A 19102-nucleotide genomic window follows, 5' to 3' on the forward strand; every position below is an offset into this window, starting at 1 on the left:
GGCTTGCATAAAGCACTTTTAGTCCGGAATAAATAATTAGCGAGTCCTCACAACCAATATCCTGGGCTAGAACTCTCTGACCGGAACTAGTGGTATGCCGCAAGGAGCAGAGCTGGGTCCATTGTTAGTAATAAGTAAAATGGTTTATCAAATGTGTTGATAACATCAGTATTGGCAGCGTAGTGTACATCGAGGAAGGCTGTCAAATCTTGCAGAGTGATCTGGACTGGCGATGAGAATAGGCTGAGAAATGGCAGATGCAATTTAATGCAAACAAATATTAGGTGTGCACTTCAGAATAAGAACCTGAGGTAACGAATGCTCGGGTTGAGGTGTTAGGTATAGAAATGAATCTGGGAGTACAGATTCATTCTTCCACGAATGTGACATCACAGGTAGATAGCATCGTAAAGAAAGCTTTTGGCACATTGACTGTTATATATGAGAGTTTTGAGTACAGGAGTTGGGATGTTATGTCGAAGTTGTATTAAGACCTTGGTAAGGCTGGAATTGAAGTGTTGGTTGCAGTACTGGTCATCTACCTACAGGAACGATATTAGTAAGCTTGATAGATAGATAGATAGATAGATAGATAGATAGATAGATAGATAGATAGATAGATAGATAGATAGATAGATAGATAGATAGATAGATACTTTATTCATCCCCATGGGGAAATTCAACTTTTTTCCAATGTCCCATACACTTGTTGTAGCAAAACTAATTACATACAATACTTAACTCAGTAAAAAATATGATATGCATCTAAATCACTATCTCAAAAAGCATTAATAATAGCTTTTAAAAAGTTCTTAAGTCCTGGCGGTAGAATTATAAAGCCTAATGGCATGGGGAGTATTGACCTCTTCATCCTGTCTGAGGAGCATTGCATCGATAGTAACCTGTCGCTGAAACTGCTTCTCTGTCTCTGGATGGTGCTATGTAGAGGATGTTCAGAGTTATCCATAATTGACCGTAGCCTACTCAGCGCCCTTCGCTCAGCTACCGATGTTAAACTCTCCAGTACTTTGCCCACGACAGAGCCCGCCTTCCTTACCAGCTTATTAAGACGTGAGGCGTCCCTCTTCTTAATGCTTCCTCCCCAACACGCCACCACAAAGAAGAGGGCGCTCTCCACAACTGACCTATAGAACATCTTCAGCATCTCACTACAGACATTGAATGACGCCAACCTTCTTAGGAAGTACAGTCGACTCTGTGCCTTCCTGCACAAGGCATCTGTGTTGGCAGTCCAGTCTAGCTTCTCGTCTAACTGTACTCCCAGATACTTGTAGGTCTTAACCTGCTCCACACATTCTCCATTAATGATCACTGGCTCCATATGAGGCCTAGATCTCCTAAAGTCCACCACCATCTCCTTGGTCTTGGTGATATTGAGACGCAGGTAGTTTGAGTTGCACCATATCACAAAGTCCTGTATCAGTTTCCTATACTCCTCCTCCTGTCCATTCCTGACACACCCCACTATGGCCGTGTCATCAGCGAACTTCTGCACATGGCAGGACTCCGAGTTATATTGGAAGTCTGATGTGTACAGGGTGAACAGGACCAGAGAGAGTACGGTTCCCTGCGGCGCCCCTGTGCTGCTGACCACCGTGTCAGACCTACAGTCTCCCAACCGCACATACTGTCTATCTGTCAAGTAGTCCACTAAGGAATGCAGAGTCAAAATACAGTGGTCCCAAAATGTTTGTGAGCCCTGTAGAATATTCTCTATTTCTACATATATATGACATAAAATGTGATATCAGATCTTCACGTAAGTCCTAATACTAGATAAAGAGAACCAAATCAAATAAATAACGCAAAACCTCATAATTGTTCACTTACTTGTTAAGACAAATGGTCAAATATTGATTGTATTTTTTTTTGGAAAAGTATGTAAACCTCTGGGGTAATGCCTTCCACAAATGCTATTTGGAGTCAGGAGTTCCATTCAGTGGGTTTATGATTATCCTATCAAGGAGGTACATGTGCCCTGCCCTGTAAAAATGCAGACAAGGTCAGATGTCCTGGAGAAAGATCTTTGTCTGCAACCTGCCTCAATCAAAATGTTCAGTGGTCCTTAGAAGAATTGTAGAAATGCATCAAGCTGGAGAAGTAAAATTTTCTAAACATTTAGAAATGTTTACAAAAACATTTCTAAACTCCCGTGTGTTCATCAGTCCACTGTAAGAGGAACTGTTTACAAGTGGATGATACTCAATACTGTTGACTGTCTTCCAAGAAGTGTCACCCTGCAACGATTACACAAGGAACACAACGTGTAATGCAGAAGGAGGTGAAAAAAGAACCTAAGGGTAACAGCAAAAGACCTGCAATAATCTCTGTTCATGTATCCACCATGTAGGAAACCACTGCTCTCCATAAAAACATTGCTGCAATTCTCAAGTTTGCAAAAGAACACCTGGATGTTCTCCAACAGTCCTGCGACAGTGTTCCATGGACAGAGAAGACAAAAGTTAAACTTTTTGGCAGAAATGCACATTGTTATGTTTGGAGGAAAAGGGGCACTGCACACCAACACGAAAACCTCATCCAAACTGTGAAGCATGATAGAAGTAACGTCATGGTTTGGGGCTGCTCAGCTGCATCAAGGCCTGGGAATTTTGTAATCGTGGAGGGAATATTAATTAGAAATTGTATCAAGACATTTTATAGGAGAATGTTAGGGTAACAGTCCGTCACCTGAAGCTTGTGAGAAGTTGGATAATGCAACAAGGCAACAAGCCGAAAGACAAGAGTAAGTCAATACCAGAATATTTCAAATAGATGTTAATTCCAGTTTAGAATGGTCGAGTTATGGATGTACAAGGGGGTCATACCAGTTATGAAAGGAAAGTTTCACATACTTTTTTTTTCTAACAAATACATGCAATATTGGATCATTATTCTTAATAAAGAGATGAACACGTATGTGTTTTTGTGTTACTTATGTAATTGATTTCTCTTTATCTAGCTTTAGCACATGCAAAGGACTGAACACATTTTCTACAGGGTTCACAAATTTTCACGCACCACTGCTGAGGACATTGACAGGACTTGCGGATTTGAGTTAAAGAGATAGGTTGAATAGATTTGCAGTTTATTCCCTGGATAGTATTTGGGGAAGAGCTGATAGAGACATACACAATTATGTCCAGTACAGGTAGAGTAAATATATGCATAACTTTTCTTTCAGCTTTGGTGATGGGTTCGGGTAAAATATAAAATATTTTCTGGGACTCAGAGGGAGACTTCTACACTCAGAAGTTGGCGCGAGCGTGAAGAACAGTGAGCCCTATTGGTGGATGCGGTGTCAATTGTAACACTTAAAGACGTTTGAATAGGTACATATGTCGGAGGGTTACTAAGGGCTAGGTTTGGGGTGCTGGTAGATGGGACTAGGCAAAATAGTAGGTAGGCACCGAGTAATGTGCTGAATGGCTTGCTTCTGTGCTGGAGTGCTCTATGACTTTTTTTTTCGCTGAGACCAGTTAATTTGGGCTATTTGGAGATGTCGCGAGCGGGGTAGGGAAATTACCGGGGTCCTAAAAAAAATATTTTTCTGCGTCTCTTTTGCCTTGCACTAGTAGAGGCGGACCAATCGTCGGTCATCCACAGGTTTTAGAGAGAACTAAACAGATGTGACCTCTAACCTCATAATGTGTCCAGATGTCAGCACACCGAAAGTGATTTTCAATGCAACAACACGATATAAAATAACAGCTGTCGACTCGTGATTATGATGTAATTAAAACAAATATATGACAAAGTGAAACCACTCTTCTATGACAGTTCGATATACACCGCCTCACATCATTAACGCATTTCTGGCTGATGGCTTTGTAAGTTTGCTAACCCGCCTCCCATGAACACCCCCGCTTCTATGTCCCAACGCGACCGCTCCACAACTAAGTCTAATTATGTATTTCTTCTTTTAGGGCGTCCAGGGGATTGTCAGCCTGACCGGTCAGGTAATCTTTCGTAATTATCACTACGCGTAGGGCTGGATCTGGTTTTCACTGAAAATCAAGCTGAGAGGAGATTGCTGAAATCCCGTGCAGGGATGCGGCATTGATATGACTCCGCCGATATTGTCCCAAAGCTTAAAGCAGTTCACACAGTTTATTTTATTTTGTAGTGTTGATGGTGAAATCACGTTAAGGCTCAATTTCACTCTTTCTCTGTTGGGCCCCAGTTGCAGGAATGACTGCTCCCGTCCAAACAAGTTTGGGTTCTATCAGTGAGTTGATAAGGGCTGAGTGCCCCGGGGCACTGACCCAAGCATTCCAACAGCTGTTCTCCGAAAAGAGAAAACGAACCCTCAACAGATTCTTTTTTTTTCTGGGAAACGCTTTGTCTCCGGAACGACCGGATTACTCCCGGTTCTCCGAATGATCACGAGCTTACTGTCTGCTTTTGTCATGTTTAGCAGTTCGAGCGTTGCCTGCCAAGAGCCTGATTGTTCGTTTGATCATCACACGGCACCGGTGGAGTTTAAATGCTTGGGGAGGATGGGCAGAGGGAGCGGTTTGCTGAGCACCGACTAGCCGCAATCTTAAACTGACGATAAAGATTGATCTCTCATTAACTGATTTTTTTTTTCAGAAAGCGTGAAGTTGAGGTTGATGAACGGAGGCAGTCGATGCGCCGGGAGACTGGAGATTCACTACAAGGGAATCTGGGGGACTGTGTATCATATTGAATGGGACCTGAATGACGCGACTGTGGTGTGCCGGGAGCTGGGTTGCGGCGAAGCGCTGGATGTCCCGGGCAAGGCTCACTTTGGAGAAGGTTCCGGACCCGTTGTGACCGACAGAGTTCAGTGCAACGGAAACGAAGCAACCCTGCGGGAGTGTAAATCTAGAACGTGGGATCATTATCGGTGGTCTCACTCCAATGATGTTAGTGTCATCTGCTCAGGTAAAAATTCAGAATATTGTCCCTTCTATCTCGCCGGATTGATGGCTCCATGATGTCACTACTGTAAAATAATGCGGGCTGACAGCCTGCCGCCAGTGACGTGAAACGAAATTGGGCTGTGTCGAAATTATTCCCGTCATGTTGTGTTCGCAATTTGTGCTACCGAACGTTTACACCGATATTAATTAGACACGTACATTTAGTACACCGTGCTGGATACAACACAACATTTGAAAGGGCTCAGCGGTCAAAAAACATCTATGGTGCAAGATAAAATGCTGTTGGGGCTGACAGTGATACGGATCTGAATCAGCGAGAAATTTTATACCGAAGTAATGCACATTTCGCTGAGTTCCTCCACAGCATGTTTTTAGTTGTTCTGTTTTACAGCATTTGTCTGCCCTTAGGGAAAAGCTTTGTGTATTTCCCTCATGATTGATGCACCTCAATAACGGTTTAAGTCCTCGTTTCTCCACAATTATAGTAGAGCTATACAGATAGCATCTGTGAATATAGAATAACAATTTCCCAAAAGTCTGTTACTGGAAATGTGAAATAACGTTAATGGATTTTGCAATAAATGCAATCTTGTGTAACAACTGTGGAGCGGAATGTAGAGTAAAGACCTTGTTTGTATCACCGTCTTTGCAAAGTATTTTCCTTCCGTATGTCCATGTAGATCCTGCTGCAAAATAAAGTTATAAAGAAAGAATATAGGAACTCCTAATCCCTCCCTACAAATGCTGCCTAACTTGAGATATATTTCCAGAGTTTTTGGTTTAAGATCAGATTCATTGCATTTGCGTTTATATTATGTTGACACGACATTGGTTACGGCATTGAAAACTGAGATTACGCTACGCGAGTGTCAGGGTAGTATGAGACTCAATGGCAGATCATCACGCCCCAAGAACCAATTCCCCCGTGGTACTTATATTTGTGATGTTACCTTCAGTAACATAGAAATTAAGTGCAATGCACTTGGTCGAGACTGAATACTGTTACGTGTCGGTAATGGAGAAAATGAGTGCCCATTGTGGTAGAAAGTTTGGTTAAGATATTGGAAATGGACTCAGATGAGTTACTTCGTTCTGAATTATCTCAAACATCTTGAGCAGTATGGGAGCTGATCCATGTTAGCAGTGCCTGACATTCCTGAATTTTGACACATCAACAATAACATGATATTGGGGAGAATCAAAAGAGAAATTTGCTGCCTGATAATTAAAGATTGCATAAGTGTTGTCGCCGTAAAATTTGTGCGTCCGTCTAGTTCAGGTTCTGTTCATGTTTGACTGCTAAGTTACAGATGATGTGATGTACAATCTCAGAATGTTGAGGAGAGATGATGTGAGCTCCACTTGTATTCCTGACATTTGGCCATTATGAACGCAGTACATCACGTTTGAGCTCATACTTGATTAATATTTACGCTTTGCACTACCTGATCTACAATGAGGGCAAATGTTAAAAAGCATAAGAGAAATTCATCTGCTTGCAAGATATAGAGAAAATGCTGCGCAGGCTGGTGCCCGTGATGAAGCTGACTCAGTCCACAACTTTCTGTAGTTTCTTTAAATCCTGCGCGGCAGCCCTCCCACCCCCATCCCCACACACTCCATACCAGAATGTGATGCTGCCAGTTATAATGCTCTCCACGGTACAATTGTGTAAAAAAAAAATCAAGTGCCTTTGCTGTCATATCAAATCTCTTCAAACTCGAAAAAATGCATTCGCCGTCGTGCCTTATTTGTAACTTCATCAATGTATTGGACCCAAGATGTAGTCTAGGAAATGTCACTCAGAAATTTGAAATTGCTAAGTCATTCCACGTCTGATCCACATATGTGGACTGGTGTATGTGGCCTCTTCTGAACCTTTCTTAAGTTAACAATCATTTCTTTGGTTCAGTGAAGATTGTTGCTACGATACCATACAAATGCTTTATATATTTTCATATATACGGATTTCAGAAAGGCATTCGATAAGGTACCCCATGCAAGGCTTATTGATAAAGTAAGGAGGCATGGGATCCAAAAGGACATTGCGTTGTGAAAACAGAGCTGGCTTGCCCACAAAAGGCAAAGAGTGGTTGTAGACAGGTCATATTCTGCATGGAGGTCGGTCACCAGAGGAGTGCCTCAGGAATCTGTTCCGGGAACTTACGTGATTTTTATAAATAGCTCGAATAAGGAAGTGGAGGGATGGGTTAGTAAGTTTGCTGTTGACACAAAGGTTGGAGCAGTTGTGGATAGAGTGGAGGGCTGTCAGAGGTTACAGCGGGACATTAATAGGATGCAAAACTGGGCTGAGACGTGGCAGATGGCGTTCAAACAAAATAAGTGTGAAGTGGTTTATTTTGGTAGGTCAAATATGAAGGCATAATATAGTTTTAATGGTAAGACTCTTGGCAGTGTGGAAGATCAGAGGGATATAGGGGTCCGAGTCCATAGGACGCTCAAAGCAGCTGCGCAGGTTGACTCTGTGGTTAAGAAGACGTACGGTGTATTGGCCTTCATCAATCGTGGAACTGAATTTAGGAGTCGAGAAGTAATGTTGCAGCTATAAAGGACCCTGGTTAGACCCCACTTGGAGTACTGTGCTCAGTTCTGGTCGCCTCACGACTGGAAGGATTTGGAAGCCATAGAAGAGGTGCAGAGGAGATTTACAAGGATGTTGCCTAGATTGGGGAGCATGCCTTATGAGAATAGTTTGAGTAAATTCGGCCTTTTCTCCTTGGAGCGACGGAAGATGAGAAGTGACCTGATTGAGGTGTATAAGATGATGAGGGGCATTGATCGTGTGGATAGACAGAGGCCTTTTTTCCCAGGGCTGAAGTGGTTGCCACAAGAGGATACAGATTTAAGGTGCTGGGGAGTAGGTACAGAGGAGATGTCAGTGGTAAGTGAGTGGTGAGTGCGTGGAATGCGCTGCTGGCAACGGTGGTGGAGCTGATACGAAAGGTCTTCTTAAGAGAGTTTTGGGTAGGTTCATGGAGCTTAGGAAAAATAAAGCTATAGGTAAGTCTAGCAATTTCTCAGGTAGGGACATGTTCAACTTTGTCGGCCGAAGGGCCTGTTTTATGCTGTAGGTTCTCTATGTTTCTATGCTTCCGTATCTCGTTCTGTACGCCTTTTCATTACCATCTAAAATTCAGCCAAAAATTATTGAGTCATCAGCGAATTTACAGATGTGATTTGAACTGCGCCTAAACACACAGCCGTTGGTGTAGAGAGCGTAAAGCAGTGGGCGAAGCACACATACTAGAGGTGCGCCAGTGTTGATAATCAGCGCGGTGGAGATGCTATTTCCGACCAGCGTAGACTGTACTTTTCCCGTAAGGAAATCAAGGAGTCAGTTGCAGAGGATGGTACAAAAGGCCCAGGTCTGGAAAATTCTGTCAGAACGGTTGGAATGTTTGTTTTAAGCCTGAACCGTGGTCAATGAGCAGCATCCTGATATAAGTTTTGGTATTTTCCAAGTGCTCCAAGGCAGCATGAAGAGCCAATAAGTGGGATAGCCATTCGTAAATCGAACCTGGTATTTTTGTCTTTTAAATGCCACTAATATCGTTATCATTTGCCCATGAACAGTATTTTCTGTTTGGCACATGGTCGTCGACACAGGTTTTAAAGAAGTAGAAGGTACGAAACATAGGGATAGGCCGAACGATATTATCTTCAGCTGCAGCCGTTCACAGATCAAATTGAACAATGCGTGTAATATTGGCAGATTTATCTGGATAAATATGAAGGAATGCAGCTTACTATAGCAAACGAGGACATGGGATACAAGGAGGAGGGGAAGAAGGAATGTTGAAGAATTTTGATAAATAGAAATATCTTGCGGTTCATAGCATCATAGAAGGACAAAAGTGGCAACAGAGGACGACGGAACGCATCAGAGATCATATAGCATCTTTGGTCTCAGAGGTCAAAATAAAAAGCATAAAAGAGTTGAGCCATCGTGTTAAAACTTTGCAAAACACTATTTACGCTTCACTTAGAACACTAACTGCAGCTCTGCACCTATTTTATAAGAAACTTTGGAAATGATTTTGCTTGAGGAGTCGTTGAAAAGATGAACCAGGATTTTTCTTGGAACAGAGGATTTTATTTATGGAGAAAAAACTGTATAGACTGAATTCGTTTTCAACAAGATGAACAAGGCCGACATGCGACCTGATAGATTTATGCAGAAGTTTGAGGGAAGGATGATTAGATTTTTAGAAAACAATCAAGAAAATAAAACAAGTAATTAAGTTACAATGGATATGGAGATAAAGTTGCCCTGGCAGAGAGTGAAGGACATCTGGAATGTCCCAATGTTTATATCTCCTTCAGGTGAGCTCTCTTCTTGAGTATTGAAATCCATTGGCATTTCTGCTTCATTGCATTAATAACCCACGTCTCTGCCAAGGAAGATGACTTTCCACTACCCCGATCTAGTGCGTTGTTAAAAAATACCTTTTGTAAGTTTTTGAACGCTCTCCATGCTCGTTGTGGGTAACGTGAAGAAACTGCGAATATGTGTGTACATTTTTCAGTCGTGTGTGAGGCAGCAGAAGATTGCAGGCTGGCCAATAATGTCTTGCTATTACAAAGGACGCAGAAATAAGCCAAGGAACTAAGTACTGATGATCCTTCCTCCAGCGAAATGTACGTTTCTAAGAATGGTTTCTGTGACGATAACGCTCTGCATCTGGGATAACCAGATTGGCTTTGTCTTGGGGGAAAACAATACACATTGAATTTGCTCGAGTATTTTTTTTCTTCTTGAAAAGCGAATCAAGTCAATTGACGAGCGCAAGGCGGTAAATATTTTCTCCATAGACATAACATAAGTCTTTGGCGAGGACCTGCATGGCAGGATAGACCAAGAGGTTAAAGAGTGAGGTAGTTATTTGTATATAAACTCTTATTGGTGATAGGACAGAAAGGGTGGTGATAGAGGGTTGTTCATTCAGTTTTGAGAACGGAGAACAGTATTTTCCTTGTACCGGTTATTGTAGTATATTAAAGACTTGGATAACAATCCGGGTGGAATGACATAGAAGTTTGTGGATGGCATCAAAATTGCTGGCACTGTGAATTGTTAAGAAAGCGGTACATCTGTACATCACGATCTGGATTAAATTGAAAGATGTGCAGGGGACTGGTAGTTGAAAATTAACTCAGATGGGCGCGAAGTGTAATATATATAGAATTTAAACCAGCGTAAGATATATATAGTGAATTAATAGATCTTGAGGGGTGTTATTGAATAGAGAGAGCAAGTAATTGATTCACTGAAAGTGACAACACAAATGGGGTTGTGTGGAAGCCATCTGGTGTACTTTCCCTCATCGGTCGGGGATTTGAGCACAATTGTGGGTCGTCAGATTACTGATGTGCCCGATGTCGGTCCGAATGTACGTTTAGTGTTGAGTGCGGCTCTGATCTCTACGCTACTGCAAAGACGGTCTTATGCTAGAGAGGGTGCAGAGAAGAATCAGATGGATTTTTGATTGAACTAGACAGCTTGAGTTATAAGAAATATGGACAAGATGAGAGTATTTTTAGCGAAGATAATGGAGATGTTAGCTTACAACGGTTTTAAAAAAAATAGACGCAGAAGTAGGATATGGCGTCAGCATCTGAACAAAATTAGTGTAGTAACACCGAAAACATTTTCCTCATATTACAGAGCGGGTTTCATAATCGGAAATGGCTTCATTGAACGCTAATCAAGAAAACTCATATTAATTCTTGCAGGGACTTCAGTCGTGGGATAGCAGAGATCTGACGTAACGCCATGGAAATGGTTTATTTAAGGATTAGTATTTGTCCCAAATTAATTTGGAAAAAGAGAAATGAGGCCGCCGACGGTATACTGGTATCCAGATGTGAAAGTCGGTAAAGTCGACAAGTGGGCAAACCGGCTGAATACACTTACCGCAGAAAGATTGTTCAACTCGGAATCGAGAATAATTCCTATCATGACTGTCGCAATTGCTTTGCTGAGACACAACATCAGCTTGTAAAATATGAGTAAAGTCTGATCGCTATGGTGCTGAAATTAATCTACCAGTACCAAATTATTGCGGTGCAGAAACGAGGAAGAAAAGCATATCATCTGCATGAGATGAAATTTGAATCCCAATGAAATCGGAATCTGAAATAATCTGAACTCAATTGGATTTGACTGCACGTTGTTATTATTGTCATTATTACTACTATCCTTTCCATCTTTTTTTTTCAGGTCACAGAGTTCCAAGATTGCAATCCGGGCATGACCAATGCTCAGGAAGACTGGAGGTACTCTTTGGGAAAACCTGGGAAACGGTGTGTGACCTGCACTGGGACGTGAAAGATGCCAATGTGGTGTGCCATCAGCTTCAATGCGGAGCCGCTGTCTCTGTGCTCAGTGGGGCCCATTTTGGAGCGGGGAGTGGAACTATACTGAACGGTGTACTTAACTGTCGGGGTAATGAGTCAAGCCTTCAGGACTGTTCATTTTCTTCAAGGAATCATGGTTGCACACACACGAATGATGTCAGTCTAATCTGTTCTGGTGAGTACTAAATCAATCTGAAAACCTTGATGGCACTTGTAATTCAAAAGCAAGTTATCAAAAATTCTTCTTATTGAAGATGTCTAAATTGTAGTTCCGTTCGGTGTGATATTGTTGTGAGAATAATCGACAATTTCGGGTTTGAAGTGTGGACCTGAAGAATTTCGCATTGTTTAACATTAATTATTGAGTTCCATGCGGGATTCTGTAGGAGAAAATTAAGAATACATCTATTTGGAAACTTAGATCTGATGAAGCATGGATCAGCCTTCAAAGCCTAACGCATAAATTACGATAGCGTACAATAATGGAAGTTGGTATATTATCAAAGTATTTCAGCATCAGAGCGCCGAAGTTCCATAATCATAGGGGATTTGCCTGAAAGAAAATAAAACAAGCTCGGATGGACGACTGAAGAGATACGGGCAACATACGGAATTCAGCAGAACTGATACATAATATTATTTTCAGTAAAATGGAAAGAAAGGGGTGCGAGTAAATACGTGAAATGCCGAAGTTTGCTATGGGTTTACAGGCTTGCGGGATACAATGTGTCAGCCCTGCAACACTATTATAAATAATAAAACAAACTACTGCAAATAAAAATAAGAGAATTCCAGGATGTTAACTAATGCTTTTACTACAGAAATTGTATTACACTATACGGGAAACAGATGGTGAACATCTTCGGAAAACATCATTCAAATTAAATCAGAGAATACATAATGACGAAATGAAGAAAATGAAATAAAAGTTGGAAAATCACTTCCGACCCAAAACTCTGATAAATCGCCGACAACAGATGCAAAATGAGCTAAATGCTGAAGTATTCAACAGACTTCGTATTCTTCTCAAGAAAGAGATGTAACAAGTAACGCCGTTGCTTTTCATCATGGTTGTCGCAATTAAATTTATTTCGTATCTTCATGAATGTAATGATATTTGTTAACGTTGAATAAGTTTTACCTTCCTTGGGAAAGGAACTATGCAAGAGAATTTATGGAACATTTGGTAGAGAAGTAGAAAGCCTTGGTTTGGGGAAATCTGTCCATTTCAGTGTAGAGGAATTATCGCGTCGGGACACAGTGTGTCATTGCAATCGGAGTTTCGCGCTGCAGACTTAAGCATAATGACGTCAACAATGATGAAACAAAGTGGCTAAGAAAACGAAATCAATGACAGAGTCAATACTTGAACAAGAGATGGCTTGTGAGTACCCTGCAGATTTCTACCAGGACGGGGAACCGCTAATTTCGTTGAGAAACTTTCTAAACACCTGAATGCGGCTTGGGAATCGATGAAGATTTTAGCAGACAAGAGAATAAACGTACTAATATACCTTCAAAATGATTCAAGAAAATTAAAAAAAACAAATCCACATCAATTTAAAATGAAATAGTATGGCGACAGTAAAAGGCTAAATCTGAATGCGTGTTGTGTCTACTAAAAGAGGGTGAAATTTAAACCAAGTAAATTATGCATTATGCTATTTTAGTTTAGAATGCGATCGATTAGTAATCAAACCCTGTAACTGTGTATTCAATGTTGTTCGACAGAAGGGAAGTAGTGGGGAAATAAGACTGTGTGGATAGTTTTATTATTGCCAATTTGCATTAAATTGCTCTGAGAATGTTTTCTGCGCTAGGATAAATAAATAGACAGATATATAGATACACAGACGTCGTTAGGTAAATCGATCAAACAATCAATACATCAATACATACACACGTTCAGGAAAAATGCAATTATCATTGAAAATTATAATCAACATCCATAGAAGGAATTTCAAAAACATCATAACAAATCAGAAACTAAAAATAATACACATTCTCCGGAAAACATAACGAGATGAATTTCTTCTTTTATAAGCTGAAGAAGTATAGACAATTATTCAGTGATCTACAAGTATGCACACTTAATTTATCTTAATTTTGAAAAAGGACCATTTGAAAATGCTGGGATCCATTCAATATATTTATTAATATATTCAGTCAATATATTCATCATATCAGCAATTAATATACGCGAGTCATGAAGTAAATTCAATTTAAACCTTCCTCTTCATCGCAATGTGATCTATTTTCTTTGTTTGCCGAAGTCCCAGATATGGAGATTATTTTATATTCATCTATTGTTTGTGTTATATCTTGCTGCTTGTTTTTTTTATTATACTAGCTCCATTGCACCTTTCTGTGAGCATTCAATATTGAACTCGGTTCATTGTTCAAAGTGATGCTATGTTTGATAAGACCATAAGAATATAAGCAGAAGTCGGTCATTCATTTCATTGACATTTCACTGACATGCATCATGCTTGACCCCGGACCCCGCTCAAACCATTACAGCTGCCTTCTCCTTTGTGGTCATGACCAATCAAGAATCTATCAATTGTTCACTTTAAATATAAATAAAACTGCGGCTTCCACAGTTTTCTCTGGCAGACGATTCCACATTTCACTACTCTCTGTCTTTAAAAGGATCCTGCTTACCACGGTTCGAAAGAGTCACCTCTCAATTTTGAGGCTGTACCCTCTCAGACTGGAAACCACCACCATAGCAATCATTCTCTGCACATCCACGTTATCGAATCCTTTCAATATCCGGTAGGTTTCATTAAGAACCCGACCCCCTCCACCCAATCTCAGATTCTCCTAAATTCTGGTGAGTGCAGAAGTTGCCAAATGCTCCTCACACGTTCACCTATTTCCGTCTGGAATCATCCTGGCGAATTTCCTCTGGACATTCTCCAATGACGACATCCTCTCTGAGATATGGGGCATAAATCTGTTGACAATACTGCAAATGCAGCTTGACCGGTGTCTCATAAAGGCTCAGCATTATCTCTTTGTTTTTGTATTCTATTCCCCTTGAAATGAATGTCAACATTGCATTGGCCTTCTTTACCACAGACTCAACCTATAAATTAATCTTCTACGAGTCTTACCCGATGAACCCTAAGCTGCACTTCTGCACTTCTGTTCCTTTTATCAAAATGCAAGATCATGCATTACCCAACACTGTTTTCCATCTGCCATTTCTTGCTCATTCTTCCAATTTGTCTAAGTCCATCTGCAATCGTATTATTTCATCAGTACTACCTACCACTCCACTTACTTTCGTATCAGCTGCAAATTCTGCTACAAAGCCATCAATTTTACTTTCAAAATCATTGGCAATCGACGTGAAAAGCGACAAGCATGGACAGCTTACTTAATAGATACAGTCATTCCAAACACATACGTTTGTAATATACAGAAATCAATAGGAGTTAAACTGCAGGAATATGCTGAATTAAAAGATGGAATTGAAAGTCTATGCAACATTAACAGGGTATATGTTGCCTCAATAATAATATCTACAGCTGGTATAATCAGAAAGTTACGACACAGCAGCATGATACTATTTGGTTCACAGAACAATATGTGTAAAACTTCAGAGATCAATAGTATTAAACACCACTGGAACAATACGAAAGTTCTCGTAATTGAGAAATGATTATATTTTGCTATGCCAGTACCTCAGATTTTACCAGCTTGACCTGAGCGCAAATAATAATGAACTACATGCATTGATACATAGACAATTTGAAGTTATTCGCTCCTCCATCTTGAAAGCTAAAGCATTTAACGCAAATAGTAATACCATTTTCTAAAGATATAAATATGATCTTTTGGCTAGGTATATTGAGAACACGAAACATAAAGAAGGATGCAATAGATATAATGCAATAGAAAATAGAAGAACAGGCTACAATACAAAAGATGTATGAATACGACACATGTAAGTGCCTGGGCTATTAGTAAGCGAAGAAAATAAATCATATTGTGAAAAGGGAACGGCTCAGTGGCATACACTGGAAAGCTTAAGAAAATCATACAGCTGCGCTCAGCAGTGAAAGCATAAAGAGGGCATTTCACGTTTTTGCAATGCCCATATTAACGTACTCTGTGACATCATATGTTGGTTGGAAACCGATCTGGAAAACTTACAAAGAAAAAGTAACAACTAAACTATCAGATTTTAGAAAACGCTGTACACTCAAACGAACCTTTATTATCAATACGTAGGACTCGAGGACAATTAGAGGGTTCGTCTAGAAAGGCTTTTTGGGTGGAATTGAGGAAGGGGAAACTTATAGGGGTGTATTATAGACCACCTAATTGGGAACGAGAATTGGAGCAGTGAATTTGCAAGGAGATAGCAGATATTTGTAGTAAGCACAGGGTGGTAATTTTCCACACATAGACTGGGAAGTCAATACTGAAAAAGGGATGGATGGTTTGAGTTTGTAAAATGTGTGCAGGATAGTTTTTGCAGCAATACATAGAAGTACCAACTAGAGAAGGGACAGTGTTGGATCTTTTGTTAGGGAATGGAATAGGTCAGATGACGGAGGTATGTATTGGGGAGCACTTTGGGCACAGTGATCACAATGCCATTAATTTCAATATAATTATGGAGAAGGATAGGACTGGACCCAGGTTGAGATTTTTGATTAGGGAACTGCTAACTTTGAGGAGATGCGAAAGAATATAGAAGGAGTGGATTGGCACTTTTCTTTTATGGAAAGGATGTAATAGAGGAGGTCATTTAAAGGTGAAATTCTGAGGGTAAAGAATCTTTATGTTCCTGTTAGGTTGATAGGAAAGGTTAAAGGATTGAGAGAGACACAATATCAAAAGATATTGGAAACTTGGTTAGGAAAAAGAAGAGATATCTACAGTGAATATAGGCAGCAAGGAGTAAATCAGGTTCCCGAGGAATATAAAGAATGTAAGAAGAATCTTAAGAAAGAAATTAGAAAAGCTAAAAGAAGATATGAGGTTGCTCTGGCAAGTAGGGCGAAAAAAATCCGAAGGGTTTCTACAGTTATATTAATAGTAAAAGGATAGTGAGGGATAAAATTGGTCCCTTAGAGAATCAGAGTGGATAGATATGTGTGTAGCCAAAAGAGATGGGGGAAGATTTTAAACAATTTCTTTTATTTGGTATTCACTGAGCAGAACAATATTGAATTGTGTAAGGTAAGGGAAACAAGTAGGGAAGTTATGGAAACTATGACGATTAAAGAGGAGGAAGTACAGGCGTTTTTAAGGAATATAAATGTGGATAAAGCTCCGGGTCCTGACAGGATATCTCCTAGGACCTTGAAGGAAGTTAGTGTAGAAATAGCAGGGGCTCTGACAGAAATATTTCAAATGTCATTAGAAATGGGGAGGGTGTCGGAGGATTGGCATATTGATCATGTGGTTCAATTGTTTAAAAAGGGTTCAAAGAGTAAACCTTGCAATTATAGGCCTGTCAGTTTGACGTCAGTGGTGGGTAAATTAATGGAAAATATTCTTAGAGCTGGTATATATATAATTATCTGGGTAGACAGGTTCTGATAAGGAACAGTCAGCATGGATTTGTGCGTGGAAGGTCATGTTTGACAAATCTTATTGAATTTTTGAAGAGGTTACGAGGAAAGTTGACGAGGGTAAAGTAGTGGATGTTGTCTATATGGACTTCAGTAAGGCCTTTGACAAAGTTCTGCATGGAAGACTAGTTAGGAAGGTTCAATCGTTAAGTATTAATATTGTAGTAGTAAAATGGATTCAACATTGGCTGGATGGGAGATGCTACAAATTAGTGGCGGATAACGGTTTGTCAAGTTGGGAATCCGGTGACTAGTGGTGTTCCTCAGGGATCTGTACTGGGTACAATGTTTTTTTGTCATATCCATTAATAATCTGGATGATGGGGAGGTAAATTGGATTAATAAGTATGCAGATAATACTTAGGTAGCTGGCGTTGTGGATAATGAAGTAAGTTTTCAAAGCTTGCAGAGAGATTTAGGCCAGTTAGAAGAGTGGGTTGAACGATGGCAGATGGAGTTTAATGCTGATAAGTGTGAGGTGCTGCAGTTTGGTAGGAGTAATCCTAATAGTACATACATGGTAAATGGTAGGGCTCTGAAGAATGCAGTAGAACAGAGTGATCTAGGGGTAATGATACACAGTTCGCTGAAGGTGGAATCTCATGTGGATAGGGTTATGAAGAAAGTTTTTGGTATGCTGGCCTTTATAAATCAGAGCACTGACTTTAGGATTTGTGATGTAATGTTAAAATTGTACACGGCATTGGTTATGCCTAATTTGGAGTATTGTGTACGGTTCTGGTAACCGAATTATAGGAAGATTTCAACAAAATAGAGAGAGTACAGAGAAAATTTACTAGAAATTTAACTGGGTTTCAGCACCTAAGTTACAGGAAAAGGTTGAACAAGTTAGGTCTTTATTTTTTGGAATGTAGAAGGTTGAGGGGAGACTTGATAGAGGTATTTAAAATTATGAGTTGGACAGATAGAGTTGAAGTTGATGTTTTTTTTTCCTTTGAGAGTACAGGAGATTCAAACAAGAGGACATGAGTTGAGAGTTCGGGGGCAAAAGTTTAAGGGTAACACGAGGGGGAATTTCTTTACTCAGAGGGTGCTAGCTGTGTGGAACGAGCTTCCAGTGGAAGTGGTAGAGGTAGGTTCAATATTGTCATTTAAAAAAAATGGATAGGTATATGGGCAAGAAATGAATGGAGGGTCATGGGCTGAGTGCGGGCCAGTGGGACTAGGTGAGAGTAAGCGTTCGGCACGGACCTGGAGCCGTGATGGCCCGTTACCGTGCTTTAATTGTTATATGGTTATCGAAGCAGGAAGAACAATAGCAGGCATAAAATGCAACGTAACAGTCAGATAAAACTTCTAAGGAAAGCAGGATTTTGCACCGACCTCAATCATATGTAATTCTGGCACGAAGCATACACGCTAAACTTAAATGAATGAACAACACAGAACAATGAGAAAATTATCTCTATTCAAGAAAGTAGGCCAATGGATGATCATGACTGTATATGGAAGACATCACCACAATCTGAGAAGACTAGACTTACAAAAGGATAAGTCGAATGCCTGCAACAGATTTTGAATTCTGTTCTTGTGTCAATAGAGGACAAGGTGATTAACGCTGGAAATATCAAAACTATAAAATCGTAGTTGGCAAATGGAGAAAATTCCAGAACAGAACATTGGAACAAATTACAGGATCCTGCATCTGTTTAACCCAATCTGGTTATTTATACATGCATAATTAAGTGGCAGACGTCAGTCGCCAATTCTTTTTTGCTATAAAATACAAATACATAAAAAATACTTTGCTATAAGTACAAGCCTAAACTTGTTTTAGAGGCAGAGTCGTATGAATGATATTACGACCGGTCTATTATTACAAATAGAACACTCTATAATAACAGACTGCATACAATATTACAGGATAAATATTAAAGAACCACTGACTTAATAGATATAACCATTCCGTATGGAAATCAATAAGTGAAAAATACCAGAAATATACTGAATTGAAAGAGAAAATTGAAAGACTTTGGAACATGAATAGGACTTGTACTGTCCCAATATTGCAGTTGTTATCACCCTAAAGTCACAACGTAATAACAGTAATTGTAATCAATTGATCAACGTAATAACAACAATTAGGCATTCACATCAATATTTGTGTATATCTCTAGAAAGGCACAATACTAAACACCACTGGAATAGTCTCAAAGTTCCTAGCAATTGTGAAATGTGTGTACT

The 19102-nt window shown here is 40.0% G+C and overlaps 1 protein-coding gene across 1 annotated transcript in view; it reads left to right on the plus strand.

Annotated features, from left to right (window-relative positions):
* The window catches only part of LOC140728413 (scavenger receptor cysteine-rich domain-containing protein DMBT1-like), a 105938-nt gene that overhangs the window by 49231 nt on the left and 37605 nt on the right, over positions 1–19102 (plus strand). The window contains exons 4-5 of the mRNA XM_073047159.1: positions 4612–4926; positions 11167–11478. Coding sequence (XP_072903260.1) covers positions 4612–4926; positions 11167–11478 — 627 coding nt within the window. The remainder of the gene's footprint in view (positions 1–4611; positions 4927–11166; positions 11479–19102) is intronic.

Source organism: Hemitrygon akajei, chromosome 1 (assembly GCF_048418815.1).
Source record: "Hemitrygon akajei chromosome 1, sHemAka1.3, whole genome shotgun sequence".
In the NCBI taxonomy this organism is placed as follows: Eukaryota; Metazoa; Chordata; class Chondrichthyes; order Myliobatiformes; family Dasyatidae; genus Hemitrygon; species Hemitrygon akajei.